Source organism: Lissotriton vulgaris, chromosome 1_1 (genome assembly GCF_964263255.1).
Source record: "Lissotriton vulgaris chromosome 1_1, aLisVul1.2, whole genome shotgun sequence".
In the NCBI taxonomy this organism is placed as follows: domain Eukaryota; kingdom Metazoa; phylum Chordata; class Amphibia; order Caudata; family Salamandridae; genus Lissotriton; species Lissotriton vulgaris.
In genome coordinates, this window is record NC_141685.1 from 1,033,227,304 (window position 1) to 1,033,248,388 (window position 21,085).

Here is a 21,085-nt window from a genome sequence, read left to right on the forward strand (position 1 = left end):
TTATCAGCATAGGAAATAGCAGAAAAACAAAAACACATTGGCCACAGGTGTGACATAGGTATTACAAAGTATAGGGCTTAGGGAAGATCATTGGGGTACCCCACACTACAGAGAGAAGGGCTCTGAGATGAAGTCTCCGAGTGCAACTGCTTGCTCTCTGTCAGACAGAAAGGATCTATGGAGGGAAAGTGCTGTGTCTTTAATGCCAATGCACTCGAGCCCGTTGATAAGTAATGGGTGGTTGACTGTATCAAACGCGGCTGACAAGTTGAGAAAAATCAGCGCTCCCTTCCCTCCCTTGTCAACTATTGTTCTGATTTCCACAAAGGTGGCTGTAGAAAGCTGGCTCTTTTCATAGTGGACCAAAATGAGGTACACTGTGTTAAGAGTCCAGGAAACTCTTATCGGTTGAAAGCAAACACAAGGAGATCATGGATGGAGCTCTGAAACTTTTCAGATACCCACTCCCAGTTACAGATCTGGGTTGAATCCATCATCGTTTTTTAGCTCACTTCTCCACCCCAGTTCAGACACAGCTATATGCAAATCAGTCTTGACCCTGTGCCTCATGGAAACAGTCCAGCCTAAACTGCCAAGCCTATCAAATATTCTGTCATGTCTTGGTATTTCCCCTGTCTGGGGAAGCCTTGGGTCACATAGCAAAGGCAGAAAAGTCATTTGAAGTTTCTTGCCTTCATATGCCGATCACTTAGCCATCCTGTTTGGAGGGAGTGACAAAATATCTGGATGAATTACACATTGTTTCTGCACTTAGAGAGTGTGGGCTCTCACTTGCATGGGGGTAGAAACATGTCTGTGGTGGCAGGCTGGTCTACACTCGTCAGCCAGTACACTAGTGGTCAGCAGGTTATCAGGGGGGAACCTCTAGGGTCCCCTCTGGGTGCATGTATTAATAAATAAATCACTGGAATCATTGTGGCCTTATTAATACAAGATGTTTGATACCAAACATTCCTATTGTTAGTGAAACCATTGTATAGCTGGGGAACTGTTAGGACCAGTGACCAGCAAATGTACTTAAAATGGCTTACCTGTTCACCTATACTATCTAAGATTAGACTGAGGGCCTGATTTAGATCTTGGCAGATCATGTCCCACTGTCATTTTCCGGCTTCCCCGCCACCCGGCTTGGCAGTCCACCCGCTTCATTAAGATATTAACTGTACCATAGAAGAGAGTCCGTCATGGTCCCGCCTACTCTGCCAGAAATTCCCAATCATGTCAATGGCAGGATAGGCAGGTCCAGCTGTCATCGGGACTCCGGCCCAGATTCCTTCTGAGCTGACAAGGGCAGCAGTGGCGGGAATCCCTCCTACTTCGAGTTGGCAGAATTGGAGGCAGTTAGGTTATAACTTACCTTTTTTCCTGATTACCACTTCTGTTTACATCTTGTACCCCACTGTCCAGGTCTCTCCTTTACTACACCGACTCCACCACAATGCCAAATGATCCATTGTCTCTGAGATCAATGGTAAGCTACTTTTACCATTGTCTTATGTGTTGTGTATTGACAATTGCTGTAGCCTTGTGTATGTCTGCATTGCTCTTACATGCAATATTTTCCTTAGGTGTTATGTAGGTGTGTTTAGTTTCCGCCTAATAAGGCAAATTGAACACACCTGTAATGACACTAATAAATATTTGTTGTTGTGGTTCTTGGGGGTTTCATGCTAGTGGTGCCTATGGGTGAGCATTCAGTAGTGTGTGAATGTTGTGTGAGTGGCATGAAAAAAGTAACAAAAAGGGGCATATCACATAGCTTATATATGGTTTATATGCAAACATGATACATATGTGTATTGATGTATAAATCAGTTAAACTTATCAGTCTCTACACCCCCATGAACCTCACTCCATCAGGACTCTGCTGTCAGCACACAGCCAGCATAACCGGAACATATAACTCGGCTCAGCGCAATCCCTCCGGCCTGACGGTGATGAAGTACTGTTCACCAGCACAAAAGACTGCCATTGCAGGAGTATTCTCTCTATAGCCACAACATCTAAATACGGTGGGCGGACAACCGTCAGATCGACAGAGTAATTGGAACCACTGCTGTGGTGGGACGATGGTAGGCCCACTAAGATTCAAATCAGCCCCTGAGACACCACAGGGGCATATATGCTCATGTAGATATGCCCACACTGCAGAATAGAACACCCTGCCTTAGGGCTGTGAGGCCTGTTGTAGAGGTGGATTATCTATAGTGCATGCAGGCATGGCACACAGGAGGTTTAACCTTGTTGTGTCTTCACTTTTCTCTGCAGCCTACACACAGTCTGTAATGCCAGTGTGGATGAGTGTGATGTGGGGTCTCTTAGAGTGGCACCATACATGCTTCAGCCTTCAGGGGCCCTTTTTAGTACCCAATGTCCTAGGAACCTGGGGTACCATTTACTAGGGACTTACAGGGGGTGCTAAAGATATTACCAATTTAGGTAATAATTGTGTAGTTGAGGGAAAGAGCTCTGGCACTAGCCAGAGCTCTTTCCAGTGACTCCAGTGACTTTCAGTCAAAATTGCATCAAATACCAGTCAAAATGTGGCGGTGACCATGTCAAAAAGGGGCACTTACCTAAAACAGCCACAAAGGATGGCCATAAAGATTTTTTAAGCACTGGTGTGTGAATACCACAGAATAAATGAATGTATGATTCTTGACACAAACCACAAGAGTATTCCATATTAGTTTACTCTATATGAAAGCTATCATTTAAAATGTTTTCCTACATTGCCCAAGAATGTGCTGGGGGAATTTACTTGATTAGGTAGACAATAGATACAATCAAATGGAGGATGTGTTGGAGGGACTTTAAGAATATGCTAGATTGGATAACATTTTCTTTAAGAATAATTTTAAGAATTAACCAGAGTACAAAGATTGTTCTTTAATGGGACAAACAAATAGACAAGATTACATTGGAATATTTAGTAGCAGGATTTTGTAAATATGCAGATCGGATAGCTTGTTTTCAGTTGGTGTATGGGATTTGTCAGATCAGGTTGATTTTTCAGTATTAATAGTAGTCTTAGGTATAGGCTAAAATGGAAAAATAGTTATCTTAAGGAATTTCAAATAACAACAACTTTAGATGGACCATTCATTAAATACAGCCCTGAGACAGGGTAGAATAAATGGAATATATTTTGCAGAACTCTAAAAACAGATAATTTTCTAATAAGACTTTGGAAGTAGGCAAGAAAGATGTCTCTTTTATGGTACTTTGTCCTACGTAGAAAGTAGACCAGATAGGATGTGTAATTTTCTCTCTGGACTTCAGGAGTAGACCAAATAGATTGATGACTCTAGTGTAGAATTTTAAGATAGACCGGATCACATGGATCATTCATATAAAAGTTTGAGAGTTGACAGAATAAATCAATCATTCTCTGTCAGCAAGGACTTTGGTACTAGACTAAAATGGTTTAATGGTTTAGTAGCAGAACTTTGAGCTTATACCAGATCAGCTGGATCGTTCTCTAGCTAGATTTTAGGAATAGACCAGAATAGTCATATGGTTGTTTTACAGGAATTGGAGATTAGACTCCTGAGAGATCAATCTTTGGTAGAGCCTTCGATCAGAATTGAATGGTCATCATTAAACTTTGTGAAGGCCCTCATTCTAGAGGGCAAGGCCTGACAGAGATGGGTCATGGCTCAAGACCCTGCTAACAAGAAGAACTGAAGCTACATCAAGTACTTGAAAAAGACGTTATGAACACCAATAGCATTTTAAAATGTACTTGGCAAATCACACTCTTAACAATGACAGCTCAACATCATGACAGTGACCCTTATAGTTAGCTGAGGTAACTATAACTCGCAGCCACGCAATGCATTGCTGATGACATCATATATTACATCACTCATTACATGGTCAGTGGCATCAATGATGACATCACTGATGACATATTAAATAACATCACTGATGATATCATCTGGTGAAAGTTTCTAAACAGTTTAAGAACTTTATATATATATATTCGCCAAAGTATATTGAAGAACCCATGGCTGTATGAATGTAAGAATGGATAATGGATAATGGATAAACCAATTAAATACAATTATCTTTGAAATGTGGCAGGCTCTTATATGCAATGCCAACCATGCTAGAACAACAAAGATATGAGCAACAAATAAGGGTCTTCGGAAAAAAGATTCCTCTCTTTGCCTTTAAGAATTTACCTTGCTGTGATGTCCACATGCACTTCCTCATCATCAACATAGAAAAAGGGAATCCTTGGTTTTATAGAAACCTCAAAACTTGGCAACACTGGAGGAGGAACAGAAGATAAAGGTGTTACTATTTTGCCATTTCATATAAGTAAATCTCTGAAGAGAAGGAGGTTGACATGTTGAAGATTTGCTGTTAAAAAGTCTTCTAAAAGGATCTGGGAATGGTTAGGCATAATTGTTTGGGTAAAGGGTTAGAGTTTAGATCATTGTAAAACTCTGAATATATGTCAGGAGAAGAGATCAGATTAGGGTAAATGGGTTTTAGTAGGATAAAGGGTAGGACAAGGGTTAATAGAGGATAACAAAGTGACATTTGTATGTGTTACTTGTTACAAGTTAGATTTACCTACTCTTGTCAGGTGCTAGATGAAGTTAAGATATATATTAATATGTTAGCTTTAGACTCTTATGAGGGTGCACTTTCTTTCGACCTCACTCTACATATTTCACATAGAAATACATGTTAGATGTGACTTTTTTATCCAAACATTCTTACCGCTACAATTTTCAAATCTACTATTTTCGTTACACACAAACATTTTGACATCTAAAAGAATATCAAAGGGTGCCCTTACCATACTCTTTTACATCAAACTGGGTGGTATAGTTCTGCAGAGGTGAATCTTCAAACCTGGCTATAATTGTCCAGGTCCCGAGGCTGAAACGAAAGAATTTTGAGTATTACAGCTACCTTAACCTTTTTCTTAGGACCTCAGATTCATTGTCTCTCTAATGAGAGATCGGAATTTTATCATGTTTATTTATTGAACTGTATTTGCATTGATATACTGCACCACAGTCCTGACCATAAGTTTAAACGCATTATAGGAAATGTAACATGCTATACTGCAGACTGTGCTTGACTGGAAGAATCCCGGATTGTAGTGTGGCCTATGTGGGAAATGATTTTGTGTGGGGCGTGATGCCAAGAGCGGCACATCTAACATGTCATCTGTCATTGTGCTTAATTCTTTATTGCATTGTAGCAGAGTGAGGGATAGAAAGCATGAGCACTGTGTTGTTATTGTGTCCCGTTGGATTAATAACAGTGTATGGTCTGTGACGCAAGTGTTAAAGGGCCAGATGTATGTAGATAGCATTTTGTGATTTCTTAATAGCACATTACAAGGATTCACAATTAAGAAAACACAAAATGCAATGTATGAAGTTGGATAGTACACCTTTTGCGATTTTTTGGGGTCACAAATGACCTACCTCATAAATATTAATAAGGTAGGTCCCAATTTGCGACCCCCTAGGAAACGCAAACATCACTGGGATGGTGGCCTGCTGAGATCAGCAGGCCACCATGTCCGTGATTGCTTTTCAATAAAGCAATCTTTTTTTTTTTGGTAAAGCAGTTCATTTTCCTTAAAGGAAAATGAGATGCTTTACAAAATGAAAAATGAAAAGTTTTCTTTCATTAACAGCAGGCAGTGGTCCGTGGGACCACTGCCTGCTCTTAAAAAGGTTTTTCCAAACAATCACAAAGGAGACCCCTTCCCATTTGCCAATGGGTTACCTCCTACTTGAAGTAGGTGGTAAAATGTGAATGCTTTACAACCGCAATTGCGGTCACAAAACATTCATACATACCAATGCGATTCGGTATTAGAATGGGACTCCCTAAACGTGCCCCTTCCTAATACCGAATCGCAAACCCATTTTTGCGATTCGGTAAAAGAATACTGAATTGCAAAATTCTGATTTAGTGCATGTGTCATTAAGAGCTGTCAGTCACAATAGGAAGGTTAGTGAATGACTTCATGTATGCCTATTCTAGTAAGATCAAGTGCAGAGATATGTCACAATATAATTTTAGTAGCTTAACTGCGTGAAATTCATCATTTTGTTGTTTATGAAATCATTCAAATTAAACTTTTTTGTTATTAGCCATAAGAAAATGATTGTGTTTTTAGTTAAAATTCCTGCACAAGAAAGACAAATGGGCAGGGTGTAAGTTCAGCAAAATATTCTACAAAACAAATTATCAAAACGTCAACTTGTCTTTTTTTTCTCCTCACATGTCCATTTCTATGGTCTCTCTATATATTGAAAATGTAATGGCACCTGCATAGTTTGCTGTATATCTTCCTGAAATTTGCACAGGCAAAGTTGGTCAATTTCTCACACAAGCTTATCAAAACCTGCAACCTCTGGCAATACAAGAACCCCACTGCCCACCGTTCACCACCTGAATGCCTACAGGGGCTCCTGAATTTGTGTCTGATCAGACCTAGGTTTCGATTAAGCTTAAATCGAGCATGGCCTCCTCAAACCTACATGAGAAGAAAGAACCCACCTGTCAGAAAGCAGGACTAAGATGTGGTTAGAGGGAGCACTGACCACGCTTCAGGCAAGTTATTTGATGGCACATTAGAATCAAAGACATCTGCCTGTGGGTGCATGAGTACCTTGCTGTCTTTCCACTCTGCCACTGATGCAGCCTACAGTCGAAGGCTGGACCGCGCTCTGGCATATTCTTCAGTGCGTTGCTAATCTTGTCACTCTAAATGGAAGGGGTTGTTTTTGTGTCTGAGGTTACAAAAAACTAAATAAGTGATTTAAGAAAATGCTTCCATCAATATGAACCATTATAATTTTTATGTGCACATTATAGAGAAATGGGCTTAATCCACACCCACCTATGGCGGCCATCTTGGAGTGGTCATTGTAATTATACCCACACATGGGCCTTGCTTAGTTTGCCCCTATACCACACAGTTGGAGGTGGTTATCTACTTTAAGGGCATGCTTCAAATACCTCTCTGAACTGCCTTCCATATAAGAGGTAAATCCATCCCAGGAACTGCCTTCAAGTCATCACAACCTAGCCTCCTGTCTTTTAGCCTTAGAGATTCTGGCTCTCATGCTATCGGTCTACCCAAAGGAACCCAAAGATGTGTTGCCAGCTAGTGTGATTCAATTGCCCACCCCACCTTCACCCCTTGAACACTGAACTCCGTATACACGTCCTCGACCTCTGCCTAGACTCTTGGCTTTGACCTCTACCTAGACTCTTGGCCTACCTGCGCCCCTGATAGTCCTCCGTCTGCTGGTACACTGAACTCATACTACCCACCCCTGATCTCTGCCTAGACTCCTGGCCTACCTACGCCTCCTATGATAGGAGCAGACCTCTGCCCAGACATTTGGCTTACCTGCACCTTTCTCGGAGACAACACGTGTGCTGCTATGGATCCTAAATGGTTGAACCTCATCTCTCCTAACCTGGAGCAGGCTGGCCATAACGCTTTCCGAAACATTTACCCCCAAACCTATAAAAAAGGCGGCAAAAAACCTCAAACACAGACTACTTAAAACTTATCCAGAAACCCTTATATCAGACCCCTTCAGCTCCATCAGAAAGGTGATACCATAAATGACCTCATCTTCTACACTAAACGTCATGCCCAATGGTGGAAGGCCATTTACTCTTTGCTCAAGATCTCCTCTTCCTTAAAACTCCACATGGTCTTAGACTGATGGCTGCATCCTCATCTGCTTACAGAGCTGAAGCCACCATCTCCCTTTACAAAAACTGAACCATCCATATACAAGCTTTGGATCGTAATCTAGTGGTATTTGGCAAATTATTCCCCACCATCATGAATTCAGTGGCTATCTGCAATTCCACCCCCCTCCAAGGGGCTGGCCCCTTAGTGGTCCCCCAGTCTTTGCATAATTTATCTCCCACCTCTCTACCTCCGTCCCCTGACCCCACATCTGCTCCGAAGGGCCCTCTTCAAGCTACTTCAACGTATAATAACAATACCCCCTCAATGCCCGTTGTGAATGAGCAGCAACAACACACTCATCACGTTAATCCCCATGCCCCCCACCCACTGCTAGTTAGCCTTTACTCCCCAACCACCACTGCTCACATCGCTGCCGCGATTCTCCTCAGGAACCCTTACCCCTGCCCTTCCTGTAATCCTGACATGCCCCAACAAGCCTGCACAGGACTCTATCCCTACATCCCCTCCTCCCCTATCCAAACCATCCCTATGAGCACGCAGCCACAGCTCCCAGAATCCCTTCCCTCGGGGCTCAACCATTTATCACCTCCCCTACTTTCCCCCGCCCCCAATAGCTCTCTACTGCTATAACGTCCCCTGGACCTAGCCTCCCAATCCCATTCATACATCTCAGTGGATGGCCGATTCAACGAGATAGTACTCTGCCTACAAAAACTTAAGGCAGAGGTACATAGCCTTTTACTTTTAACTGAGGATCTGTCAGCTAGCTCCAGACGAAGTTGCGCCACTAGGAACAATCACCATCGCTGATCACTCCGAAATACCTCCGTGCCCCCTCTTTACCCAGTGGACACCAGCCCGCATCACCCACACACCCCGTAGGTGGGCCTCTGCTCCACACCCTAATGACCACTCTCATCCCTTCAGATGCAGAGCCTCCCTGGGATATTCATTCCTTCTACTTTCATCTGATCCGGCACTCCACTTCACCTTACCAAACTTGCAACAAATTGAATCTATCCCCACTGATCCCTGCAGGGAACCTAGGCCAAACACCAGAACGTTAATTGTGAACAACCTCACAAGAGTCACCACCACTCTACCTGCACCAACGGACACCAACATAATTCTCAAATGTTTGCTCCTAAACTGTAGATCGGCTGTTAAACACGCTGCTGACATTGCCAACCTCATCCTTGCCCAGGATCTTGATCTTATAATGTTGACTGAAACCTGGCTAAATGACTCAGCTGCTCCCATCCTGGACTTCTTAATGCCTCCCAATTATGACATCATTAGGTTGGACAGAACTAGTGGTCAAGGTGGAGGCATGGCATGTTTACACCGTAGCAATCTAACAGTGAAAGTACTACATGCCGACCTCCTGCCGTCCTGTGAATACCTATGCATTGAAGTGACTGGTTGCAACAATCACTCATGCAAACTGCAAATATTTTACCACCCCCCTCGCAACAACCTTCCCTAAACAGAACAGATCATGGACATTATCTCGGCCAATGCTGATTTTCATGGCACTCAGCTCTGCCTGGAAGATTTCAATCTCCACTGGAATGATGTAAATGATGTGGTGGTCAATAGCCTTAAATCCTTCCTGCTTGACCTCAATCTTATACAAATACGTGACAGCCCTACTCATATCAAAGGAGCTACCTTAGATCTTGTCATTGGTAAGCCCAACTCCATCCTCCTTGATTCGATCCTCCTATGTGATTGGACAGACCACTATTGCATCACCTTCCTTATCTTGGAAGCAGTAAGAAGAAGTAGAGCCCAGCCTAAGAACCCAAAACAGCTTAAAAGGTGTCTACGGAACATCAACTCGCAAGATCTGACTGCTCTCTGTGATAACATCATGCCCCCCCCCCCATTGAACATGTCCAAAGTCCACGACCTTACGGCCCGCTATAACCACTCTATGCTTAATGTTCTGGACTCTGTTGCACCACTACAGCTTAAAAGAAATTCCTCTAAACTCTCCAAACCATGGTTTAATGATAGTCTCAATTCTGAAAGAAGAAATGTAAGAATTGCAGAAAGGCTGTGGTGGTCCCGTTTCTCCCATGAGCATCTCTACCACTTGAGATCCCTGAGAAGCATATACAAAAACGGCATCAGATGCTCAAAGGTTACCTTCTTCAGAACACAACTAGACCAAGCAAAAAAAGTCCGAAAATATTGTTTGAACTCATCAAGTCCCAAATTAATAGTCATCCTAACCCCTCGTCACTGGGTCAAGGGACACTGCCAAATTGTGAAGAATTTGCCGATTTCTTCACAGATAAGACTATTAAGATTGAAACTAACTTATGCTCTGCCCGTGATCTCCTGTCGTTCAGTCTACTGTTCACCCTACATCCCCCAGGCTTGGTTATTACCGACTCTGTGCAGCCCTACTTCCTCAAAAACTATGTATCCTGGAGTCTGTTCCAAACCTTGGATGAATGCACTTGTTGTTGACTTTGAAACCTTCCAATCACTACCACTATCCTCTGCCTGCAAACCTTTTCCCTGAAGTCAGATCCTCCTTACTAACATTGTGGACTACAATCGTCAATGCTTTACTTCGGCATGGTGCCATTCTGGAGTGCCTAAAATCGGGTCAAGTTACTCTGATTCTAAAACCAATTGCAGATCTCATGGACCTGCACAACTTTTGCCCAATCTCTAACATCCCCACCTTGGCAAAGCTCCTGGACAAATGTGTGCTCGCCCAATTCTGTACCCACATCGACAATTTCCAACTCCTGGACCAATGCCAATCTGGTTTCTGCCCGGGCCATAATACAGAGTCTGCGCTAATGCACATTGTTGACGATGCGCTAAGAATGTTGGACCATAATGAGTCGTGCCTAATGATCCTTCTTGACCTTTCGTTAGCTTTCAATACTGTCAAACACAATAACCTAATTGACCTCCTGGAACACAGGCTGAGGCTTTCTGGGACTGTACTAAACTGGTTCTCTTCGTTCCTTCAGAACAGATCCCACAGCTTCAAGGTGAACCAATGCCTGTCCCATCCTGCTCCGGTCACTCTGGGGGTTCGTTCCCCAAGCCTCTGTTGCGTGCTTATCTAGGTTCCTGATCGATACTGTGACCTTATGCCCCTATTCGGCTATAAATCCATTTATTCCCTATATTGGCATAACCGTTCAAGTACGATTTTCTGAAAAGTCATCTCTGGCCTCACACGAACAGAGCCACATTCCAGCATGACTCTCTGCTATTTCCTTTGCGACCAATTAGTGCAATGACAGAGCAGCAGTCACTATCTGATATTCCTAGAGAACACTCCGAGTTCTTCAACAAGATAAAAACTTAGCAAACCTGGAAATCCCCGCTTGCTATGTTTTGATTAGTAATGGAACTCTAATGAGCAACTGATAACTGTCACTTCCTAGTGACATCTTTAATTGACGTCTTATGTCCAGCAAACTTGCGTCAAACCCGGCACCTGTCAGGTATAAATATTACCAACGTTGCCTTAAGCAATGCGAGTTCGTTGCCTGTTGTTGATGCCAGCAGCCTGCATGACCCTGTGTTGGTAAATCTAGCACTCTGTCGCTGCAGCCTGCTATCCTGTGGTGGTGAAGCTGCTGATTACCATTATCGCCGCTACAGCGCGAACTATGGTGCAGTACGCTTAAGGAGCTGAACAGCCGTCCTCTGCGAAGACATCCAGCAGATTCCAGCTGCCCGCGGACGCTGTCCCCCCTCCTTCCTCGACGCGCTGAAGAGAGCCGCTGCCTTTCTCGTGCAGAGAAATCCAGTCCCGGCGCTTCCGGTTTACCCTCGCGGGTGACTGGGATATCGAGAGAGACCCCTGAAGGAGATACCAATCCTCCATCATTCTATTCAGAGGTATGGTGTTGACTAAACCCTTAGACGAGAATTCTTGAAACAAACCTTGGCAAAACCAACTTAACTTAAAGCTACTTACTTACTCCCCTTCTCACGTGTTAGGCTTAGGTCAGGCACACTGGGGTAGGCTTAGTTAGAAGCACCAGTTGAGTATGTTAGCCTAATGTATATATGACTGTATATATGTTTTATTCCTTTTAAACCATTGTATGGCTAAGAAACCATATCAATGCTTTTACAGTTCTATTTCGCAATACTTATCTTACTGTACGTACTTTTTATAATAACAGTTATTGCAATTGTGGCAATACATTTCTCTTGTACGAGAAGAAAGACTGTTCAATAAATGTTAACCCTTTATTGATAAACGCCCGTCTCTCTATTCTCTACATCTGTGAAAGTAAACTGCACTAGACTGACTGAGTGAAATCTGTGTCTATTGTTTCACACGACCCTAGAGATCGACTCTTGATCTGAGGAGCAAAGTTGTCATGTTGCACGGTTGTTGGAAAACTGAATCCCTTCTTGTCTGTGCCAAGGAAGCTGATCACTTCCTATGCAGAGAAGAAAGTTTCCAGTGACCTCTGAGCTAGTTGGTAACACAACCCAATTAAGTTTAGCATAGTCAGTGGAGGCCTGGAATATAAGCAGTTCCACGTCGATACTACTGTTTATGTTATTCCAATGCGCAGGGCCTAGTGGGAAACTAGGAACTACACTACACCTCAGCACTTTCTCCCACACACTTTAACTTGTTCATGGAGTCTCTGACAAAATTTCTGAAAGCATCCAGTGTTAACTACCGCATGTATGATACCCAACTATACTTGAAGATCGCCTCCCCCGAGGACATTCAGTCGCTCAACTCAGTTCTGCTGCATACACAAAGTTGGATGACACATAACCATCTGAAGCTAAATGCTCTTAAAACGGAATTCCTTCTAATCTCACCCCACAAACAATCTCCGGTGTTGGAACAATGGCTGACTCAGCTTACGGGCAATACAATGCACAGAAATGTCTCCATCCAGAATAGGTCAAAAGGGTGCTAATAAAGTCACCAGGGATACAGTTTCCCTCCCGAAAGGAACAGTCAATGAACAAAATTTTGGAACATATCCATAAATAAGTTTTAATCAATATTCATGTATATGTTACAGTCAAAGTGTGAAAACCCGCATTCTATAGAACGCCTAGGTAATGTTTAGAATGCCTGAAAATGCCAGAAAATTGAACGTCAAAGTATGAAATGATTGATATTTTATACATTGCCTAGTAATTGTATACTTTTCCGGATTTTCTGCCGACAAAGTATATAATACTCCTAAACCCGCCATTTTATTCCCGCCCGGCAATGTGAGAATATCGGCATTCTATAGAATGGCTAGGTAATGTATAGAATGCCTGAAAATCGAACGTCAAAGTATGAAATGATTGATATTTTATACATTGCCTAGGCATTGTATACTTTGCCGGATTGTCTGCCGGCAAAGTATATAATACACCTAATCCAGCCTTTCTTGGTGTAACAAGTACTTCAAACTCAGTTCTGCTTTCATTGTTTTCCGGTAAGAATATCCTGTGCTTTATTTTGTAGTTTTGTTCTTTCAGTTTCAAATGCGTATTAATTAAGAAAGGCTTCTCATCTTGTGCTCTTTTAACACTTTGCGTAAAAGGTACTGGTCATTCTGTATAATGCCTAGGAATAGCATAGAATGCCTAGGAAAAGTATGTAACATTTTCACAAAAAACCCATATTTCATAGTTTGCCGAAAACCATCAGGCATTGTAGACATTATCTAGGCATTCTATACAATACCGGGATTTCACACTTTGACTGTAACATATATACAATTGATTGATTTCTATAAATGCAATATAACTCAGTTTACAGCTCTTAACTGTAGACCTCACCTCATTGATTCGGAATCCTCCCTGGGTATTATACTAGACAAAAGTCTGGACATGCAGAAGCACATCAGTTCCCTCACCAAAGGACCGAACTTCCAACTCAGCATCCTAAGGAAGCACAAACCCTTTTGCCCTGCTAATGACCTAAAGGTTGCAGTGCAAGCATTAGTGATCTCAAAGCTAGACTATGGAAGAGCAATACTTTGCGGCTTGACTAGAGTGAAGATGACTCCTCTCAGGGTGGTCCTCAATTCTGCTGCTAGGTTCATTACTGGCACTAAAAAATACAACCACATTTCCCCGGACTTGCTGGCCCTGAATTGGCTTCCATATGAAGCTCGGATACAGTTAAAAATGGCATGCATGGCACACAAAGTCATCCACTTCAAGACCCTGTTGTACCTTGCTCAGAAACTGGAACTTTCATGTGGTTCGAGAGCCTCCAGAAGTGCCAACACCCTTTTGCTCAAACCACAAAAACTCAAGAAAAAAAAGACCTATATTCGAGTCTTCTCAGGTACGGCTCAGAGGGTTTGGAACTCCCTTCCCTCCGAAGTTAGGGTGAACTCTTCAGAGCCACACTCAATCTAGGGCCAAAATACCTTGTGTCAAGATTTACCCCTTACAGTACAACCAGGAGCCTCATGTCATCGTCAGCCAACCTACTTAGACCTCCAAGTTTTATATGTAAAATAAGGGGAGGAAAAACAATGGCTGTATTAGGTACCAGAGCTTGGAACCTACTGCCAATGCATCTGAGAATGCATAAATCCGAAATACAATGTAGGAAAGCACTAAAAACGTGGATTTTCGGAGCCTCGGATGAACTCTGCCTCTCACTCATTTAAGATTCTCAATGAAGCCGTTCACCTCCACACCAGCCCCAGGATGCTCTTTTTGGAGTGATAGTTAGCACTTTATAAATACTACTTTTCATTTCATTGTCCTTTTCAAAAAAGGAGTCAAAGGGCTCCTGATGAAGAAATTTCTGCCTCAATCGGGCCTCTCCATCTGAGTCTGGGACATAAATGTGGATTTGTGGCCCAGCTGCCTGGCTCATGAGAATGTCAGACATTATAAAACTGTTAATTATTCGCTTTGTTGATTATGTGATGTTTGATTGTACCTCTCTTGTTGCATAAACTGTAAAGCGCTCTGATACCCTAGATGGTCATGTTTGCGCTATATAAAACTTTAGAAATAATAAATATATTCCATTGTGTCATTACAGAAAAGCACCAAAAGTAGGGACCTCAATCAATCTAGGCACAGGATTGCTTTTATTGGAGGGTTTGTAGGTGCAAGAGATGATGTAATTGTGGTTGTGTGGTTATTTAAGCAGAAGTAATAGCCCCTCCCCTCTTTGCTGGTTCCCTTTTCTTGCTTAATAATACACAGATAAAGGACATGATGGTTTCACTCCTTTTAAGAAAAAAGATTTAACCACTTCGAGGTCTTAGACTAGGGCTAAGGACAACTTTTAGGGGCAATAATAAACAACTTGACCAGAGGGTGCAGCCGGTGTTGCACTTGACTTTTGCACCTCGGGCACTTTTGGAAGCATAGAAGGCTGCAGATGCATACATAGTGCCATTGTAATAATGGATCATGCTGGATTGATCCCAAGTGGACGTTACTTCATGTTAATTCTGAGTGGTCCATGTAAATGAGGTAACACATTTTCCCTGCACCTATATTGCAAATGGGGTTACATGGATTTTGGGAGTTGTACTTATTGTAGGCACATGCAAAGTTGTGAAGAGACAGTGTATTCATTGTGGAAGCCCCAAAAGCAGATGGGTGAACCAGGAGGCCCACCAGATATCCCCCACTGGTGGTTTCAGTCGCTCACTGCACCTGCCTGTGTCGGGACACCAGACCCTCCTCAAAGATCTGCCAGGTCCTTTGTTCTAAGACAGACAGACTGGTACGCCTCTTGTTCGCCTTTCAGTGCAGCAACATCCCACTGCAGTTGCAAATTTGTGCATGCACTCGGACAGCACATTTCGCCCGATCTGTATTCAATGCCAGGAAGGATAGGGCTTTTACTTCAGCTAGAGAAGCTCATTGGATTGCTGTATACTTAGGACTTGTATCTTTAGTTTGATATACTTACTTCTAAAAGCAGGTAGAGGCACACTTACTTGATTATTTCAGGTAATTTGTGGGACTGTGACAATATGCCGCCGCCGCTGTTAGGACCAGTTGGGTCAATCAGGTCTCGCTTCACAATGATACCTTCCGGAGTCTACAGAGAAATACGTCTTACACATTAAGAGAGGCTGCTACAGGGGTGTCAAAATATAATACGTTTACAACTGCTATGTTGGCAGCACAAGATGACTTTGCTAACCTTTGGGATTCATTTTCTTTGATTCTTTTAAATCTTTCTGCATTGGTTCCTCAGACAATTGATATTATTTCTTAAACAATTAATCTATTTGTTGGTAAAAGAATGAGGGCCAGGTAGATCAGCTCCCTCCATCACCCTCCTTCTTGAGGATACTTCAGAAGGGAGAACATGTTCTATTATAACATAACAGAACATGCATTTGTAAAGAACACATTCATCAAAGGGGTACCAACTCAATACAGATTCCACTAATGGATGCATTTGTTCACTGAGCCACCAAGCATTTTGTCTTCAATTCACACACTGATTTTCAGAGAGACATAGTAAAAAACTGACAGCCCCATTTTGAGTTGGTTGGAGTATTTCCTATTCACTATATTCTAAGACTGTAAACCTTAGCCAATAAATGTGCTTGAAACCCCTCCATAGCACTGTCATTGGGAATGGCTATAGTTTGTCTCCCAAAATGGCGGTCTCCCTAACACATGTATGCTTGAAAGTAAGCTACAAAAATGTAGGATTCATTTGCTTCATTTTCCTGAAGGCCTACACTACGTGTTACCATGGTAGTCCTTAATGGAGTTACCATTTGTCCACCACAAAGGACAGTAGAACATTTATCTAGGACCGGTTGGCTATTATGGAAGGGTTATGGTTTTTGCACTAGGACGGTGGAACGTATTTTGACCCATATTTTACACCTGTACTGATTACGGATACCACACAAATAATAGGAGTCGAGCTTTCATATATGTGAAAAGAATATAGTACAATAATATAGGACGAAAAACAGTTACTGCATGTAATTCCCTACTACACAGTAAAATCCTTGGATCAAAGAGCAAAAACAGCCTGCTAACATAAGTAAAAATTCACAGTTATGGGCTAAATAGATATTATATATTATATAGATAGTAATACTGCTAGGGGGGAACAATTGGTATTTTGTCATATTCTTCATTAATGCTCTTCTAAAAATAAGGCTGTGGCCCACATTACAAGTAGCCCAGTAATAGTAGGGGTGGGCGGAACTCATGTAACAGAAGTAAGTAAATCTGTGAATCTGGCAACAACATACTGCCAGATGTGAGCACATCTGAGGCACTTGATAAGGCTAAGGCGCTAGATGTAATTCAACTGAAGTAATAAACTCTAAATACATGCAAAACAATTATGAACAGAGCAATATGGCAGGGATGTTTATGGCTTGAGAAAATAGCTGAAACAATTAACTCCCTTAAACGTCAACAGCCTGGGTTACGCTTTAGGGAGATTAAAAAAAGGAATGAGATCTTCCTTGGACATAATCGGATTTATTATCATAATCAGCTACTTAATAAGGGGTCACTAGATGGGTGTTTAGGGAGACTAGGTATGTCAATACTCTCTGAAGAAAATAGGTGAAGTATAGTTAACTCCTTTAGTAAGGAAGAACTGGAGGATGTGGCCCATAGTTAGCCAAATAGTAAGGTATGTGGTCCTGTGTGTTTTCCACACATGTATTATAAGTAATATAAGAAACTGCTGATTCAGCAACTGTAAATGCTTTGCACTCACTCTATTTCATAAGCTGTTTTAATAATAGATTTGGCTTGCTGGGCAAGTTAAAAGGATTGAGATAAAAATCAGCTAGGTCCAATTCCTGAAATGTACACTCAAGATAACTTTCCAGTCAATAAAGCCATACAAAGTGGGGTTCTTGACTTTGTTATAATTAGATGTCCCCGATTCGAACTTGCCCATGTGGTTACCTCGCGCCCTGGCCAAAAGGTAATCATATAATCCTATAGTTTCGCAAACAAAGCTACCACCTCAATGGCTGCAAAAAGTACAAAGATTCAAAGGTGCATACAAAATAGGTACTGGAAAGTTTCCCACAATCAGGTATACCCAGAGTAAGTTAAGCCTGAGGAGTGAAAAAAGGCAGGAAGCCTTGAAGGAGGTCCTGGTCTGGCCCCCTCCAGTCAATGCGGGGCAAAGACAAGGCCGTTCTGGGCCAGTGAACGTCCCATGCATAACCTAACTGGCGGGAGAGTGATATGCACTTTATGCACTGTTGTCCAGCCTCCACTCCCTCCTCAATGCAGATAACACGTTGTGGACTGTAGTGCCCCAAAGCAGTCCAGAAGGGTCCCTAGCATTTGGAAGCTACAAAATTAACAAAACTAAAACTGAAATTATTTTCTCTAATACTGATATTTTATTGTCAGAATTGCAAGGCTGTGTTCATAACAAACCTAAACACTATCTAGGGGTCAGTTATACAGGCAATTCTAGGATTTGTATGTTTTTACCTATAGATCTATGTTATCTCAAGTAAAAGCGTTGTTAGCACAGTGGAAGCCACTTTCCCTTAATTTGCTAGGGAGCGTTGCATGAATAAAGATGGTGATTCTCCCCTTGTTTAACTTCTTCTCAGCTATATCTTGAGACTTAAATGTCGCAATTTTTAAGAAAACAGAACAGAATTCATGTTCTCCTCCTTTATTTGAGCGATCATTAAGGGGCATATGTATCAAATACAGTTATTGCAATTCTCAAATAGCAATTTTTATAGGATTGCTATTTAAGGATCTCAAAAACTGGATCAAATTAAAAGTTAGCAAATATTTTGCGATTCCTTGGCATTCCTTAATTGCGATTATCAAATTGCGAATTGCAATTAAGGATTACCTTCCCTTTCATTCCTATGGGCTAGGAGGCCCATAGAACTATTGGGAAGACATTCTCAATTTGTGATTCACAATTGGAGAATCTCAAATTGAGAATGCAATTTCAAGGGTGCCAGGATGTCAAAATGTTGGCAATTCCTTAAATGCAATTGCAAAATAGAGAATCGCAAATTTTGTGATTCTCTAATTTGCAATGCCCTTTTGGGATGATACATTCCAAAAGGCCTTTTCCCGTTCGCAAACTGGGCGATTCTGAGAATCGGCCCGATTGCGAATGAGAAAAGGGCTTGATACATATGCCCCTAAGTGTCAGATTAACATCTAGAACTCTATATAAAAGCATGGAAGAAGGTTAATTAGCCCTCCCTAACTTGAAATAATATTGTCATGCTTATTTTACACAATATGGATTTAGATTTCAAATGGCACCTGTGCCAAATAATCAGGTTTTTTAGAAAGACCTGAAGAATATGGTTTTAAAATAAAATAATATAATGATCAATTTAAGATTGACTAAATCTCCCAGGAAAGTTTCTACAGTGTTTTTTTTTAAAAAGCAGGAGTAGTTTTATGAAAGCTATTCTATCCCTTAAATAAATGTGACTTTATTAAAATGGAGGGCAAGGGTTTTTTGGAAACTTGCAGATTTTATCATAGGAGGTAGGTGGAAAACTTGACCCGAAATAACGGTACCCTCAGGAGATAATTACTGGCTGAAGTCTAATCAAAACTTCAGTCCCAAAGAGGTCAGGCAACTGGAAAAAAACGTATAGCTCAATGTAAAGAGGCTGATATTTTCCAAAAACGGAAAACAAATTGAGAAAGATTAAGGATTTGTGTTGTCCAGAGAATTTTGGAGTAAGGTCAATAAATTGAACTTTTCTGTGCTGTGAGGTGCAAATTGGCTAGGAATGCAGTTTTACGTGAAGTGATTGATCTACTGAAACCTACATTTCCTGCATGAAATGAATCCAGCATTGTCAGGCCAATGCTTTAGATGCAAGTCAATAGAAGAGTAGCAAATTGGTCCCACATAATTCAGGACTGTGTAGCCCTATGCGAATTCTGGGAATCAGTCTTCAGTACTTGGGGTGAATCTGCAAGTGCAGATTGTTCCCATCTCCTCTCTGGTGCTATTAGGGGACAACCCTACTTCAACAGTGACCTTAAGGCATCAAAAACTAATCTACATCTCAATGCTTGTGGCTAGTGCTCTACTACTGCAAAGGTGGAAGTCACAATCAATTCCTTCAATAGGACAGTAGATTGGGAGAATGAAAATAGCCAGACAGAAGGAGGTTTTGGATGCCACTCACTATTCAGGTTCTGCACAGTTTAAAAAAATGTGGACCCGATTCATGGCTGGTTAGTCAGACCAGTTGGCATGGTTCGATGAAACGTGGTAATATATTTTTGGGTGTGTAAGAATAAAAGGAAAGACCACAAATGTGGCTGCTTCTCAGAGAAGCGCAACAATTTACACATTGTAGTATTAAGGGGAAGGTTATGTTAATAATTGTGATGCTCAAATAGGTCGTTAAAGGCATCAAGGAAGGGATGGCGCATGAAAGCAGGGGGTGGTGTAATGTGTTGATAGAATGATTTTACTTTTGAACTATGAATTAGGTTGCTGTGTAGATCAGTAAGTGGTGTTATTTATTTATAAGCCGGTATGAAAACAATTGTATCACATTTTGAATTTTATAATAATTCTGTTTGTATTAAAATATGGACCTCGCATAGATTTGTGTCCTCTGAAGTACCGATAAGGCTATGGCGCTACATATTAGTATATCTCAAGCACTGGATAAGTATATCGAGCCAGAGTAGACTGAAAGCACTGGGCAAGTTGATGAAGCCAGATGTGAGTACAGCAAAGGTATTTAACAAACATGTGGAACTAGATGCGAGTTTCTGGAAGGCAATAGACAAGGATATGGAGCCAGTTGAGAGTACTTCTGAGGATGTGACAAGGTTATGGAAATGCATGCAAATCATAATCAGTGGAAAAGTTAGAAGTAAGCACATCTGACACAATAGAAAAGAGCATTATAGAAGAAATGAGAGCTGCTTCTGAGACACTGGAAATAAAAAGAGCCAGCGGTAAATACGTCTTGCATTCTGTACAAGCGTATAGAGAGGCTGGTACGTACTTGAGGCAGTGTACTAGGACCTGTAGAAATGAGTGAACATTTTATGAGACTGCAGCCATCATCTTTAAGACACCAGAGGATGAACCTGCCATGTCTTAATGAAGCACTAAGTGGAGGAATGGGAGCTGGTCAGAATACCGCAGATCAGCATGAAGCGCAGAGACCCCCTTTCACTCATACCCATGCTTATAACATAAGGTCTCACCTAGACCCTACTGCCCTACAGGGTGCATGTGTGAATTTGCAGATAAATGGGGCACCATGATGAAGTCATGTGACGTGAGTCCCATGGTCTCCACACCACTGGAGTCAAGATATCCTGGCTGAAGACGGCTGATAGCCAGAAACCGGTCCTAGGATACTTGATTCCGGTCCAGGA

General features: G+C 41.8%; 1 protein-coding gene across 1 annotated transcript in view; it reads right to left on the reverse strand.

Moving 5' to 3' along the window:
- LOC147748466 (A.superbus venom factor 1-like) overlaps positions 1-21,085 on the reverse strand; it is a 276,161-nt gene that overhangs the window by 212,495 nt on the left and 42,581 nt on the right. Inside the window, exons 5-7 of the mRNA XM_086962077.1 lie at positions 15,673-15,776; positions 4,835-4,917; positions 4,209-4,296 (exon numbers count right to left, since the gene is read on the reverse strand). Coding sequence (XP_086818203.1) covers positions 4,209-4,296; positions 4,835-4,917; positions 15,673-15,776 — 275 coding nt within the window. The remainder of the gene's footprint in view (positions 1-4,208; positions 4,297-4,834; positions 4,918-15,672; positions 15,777-21,085) is intronic.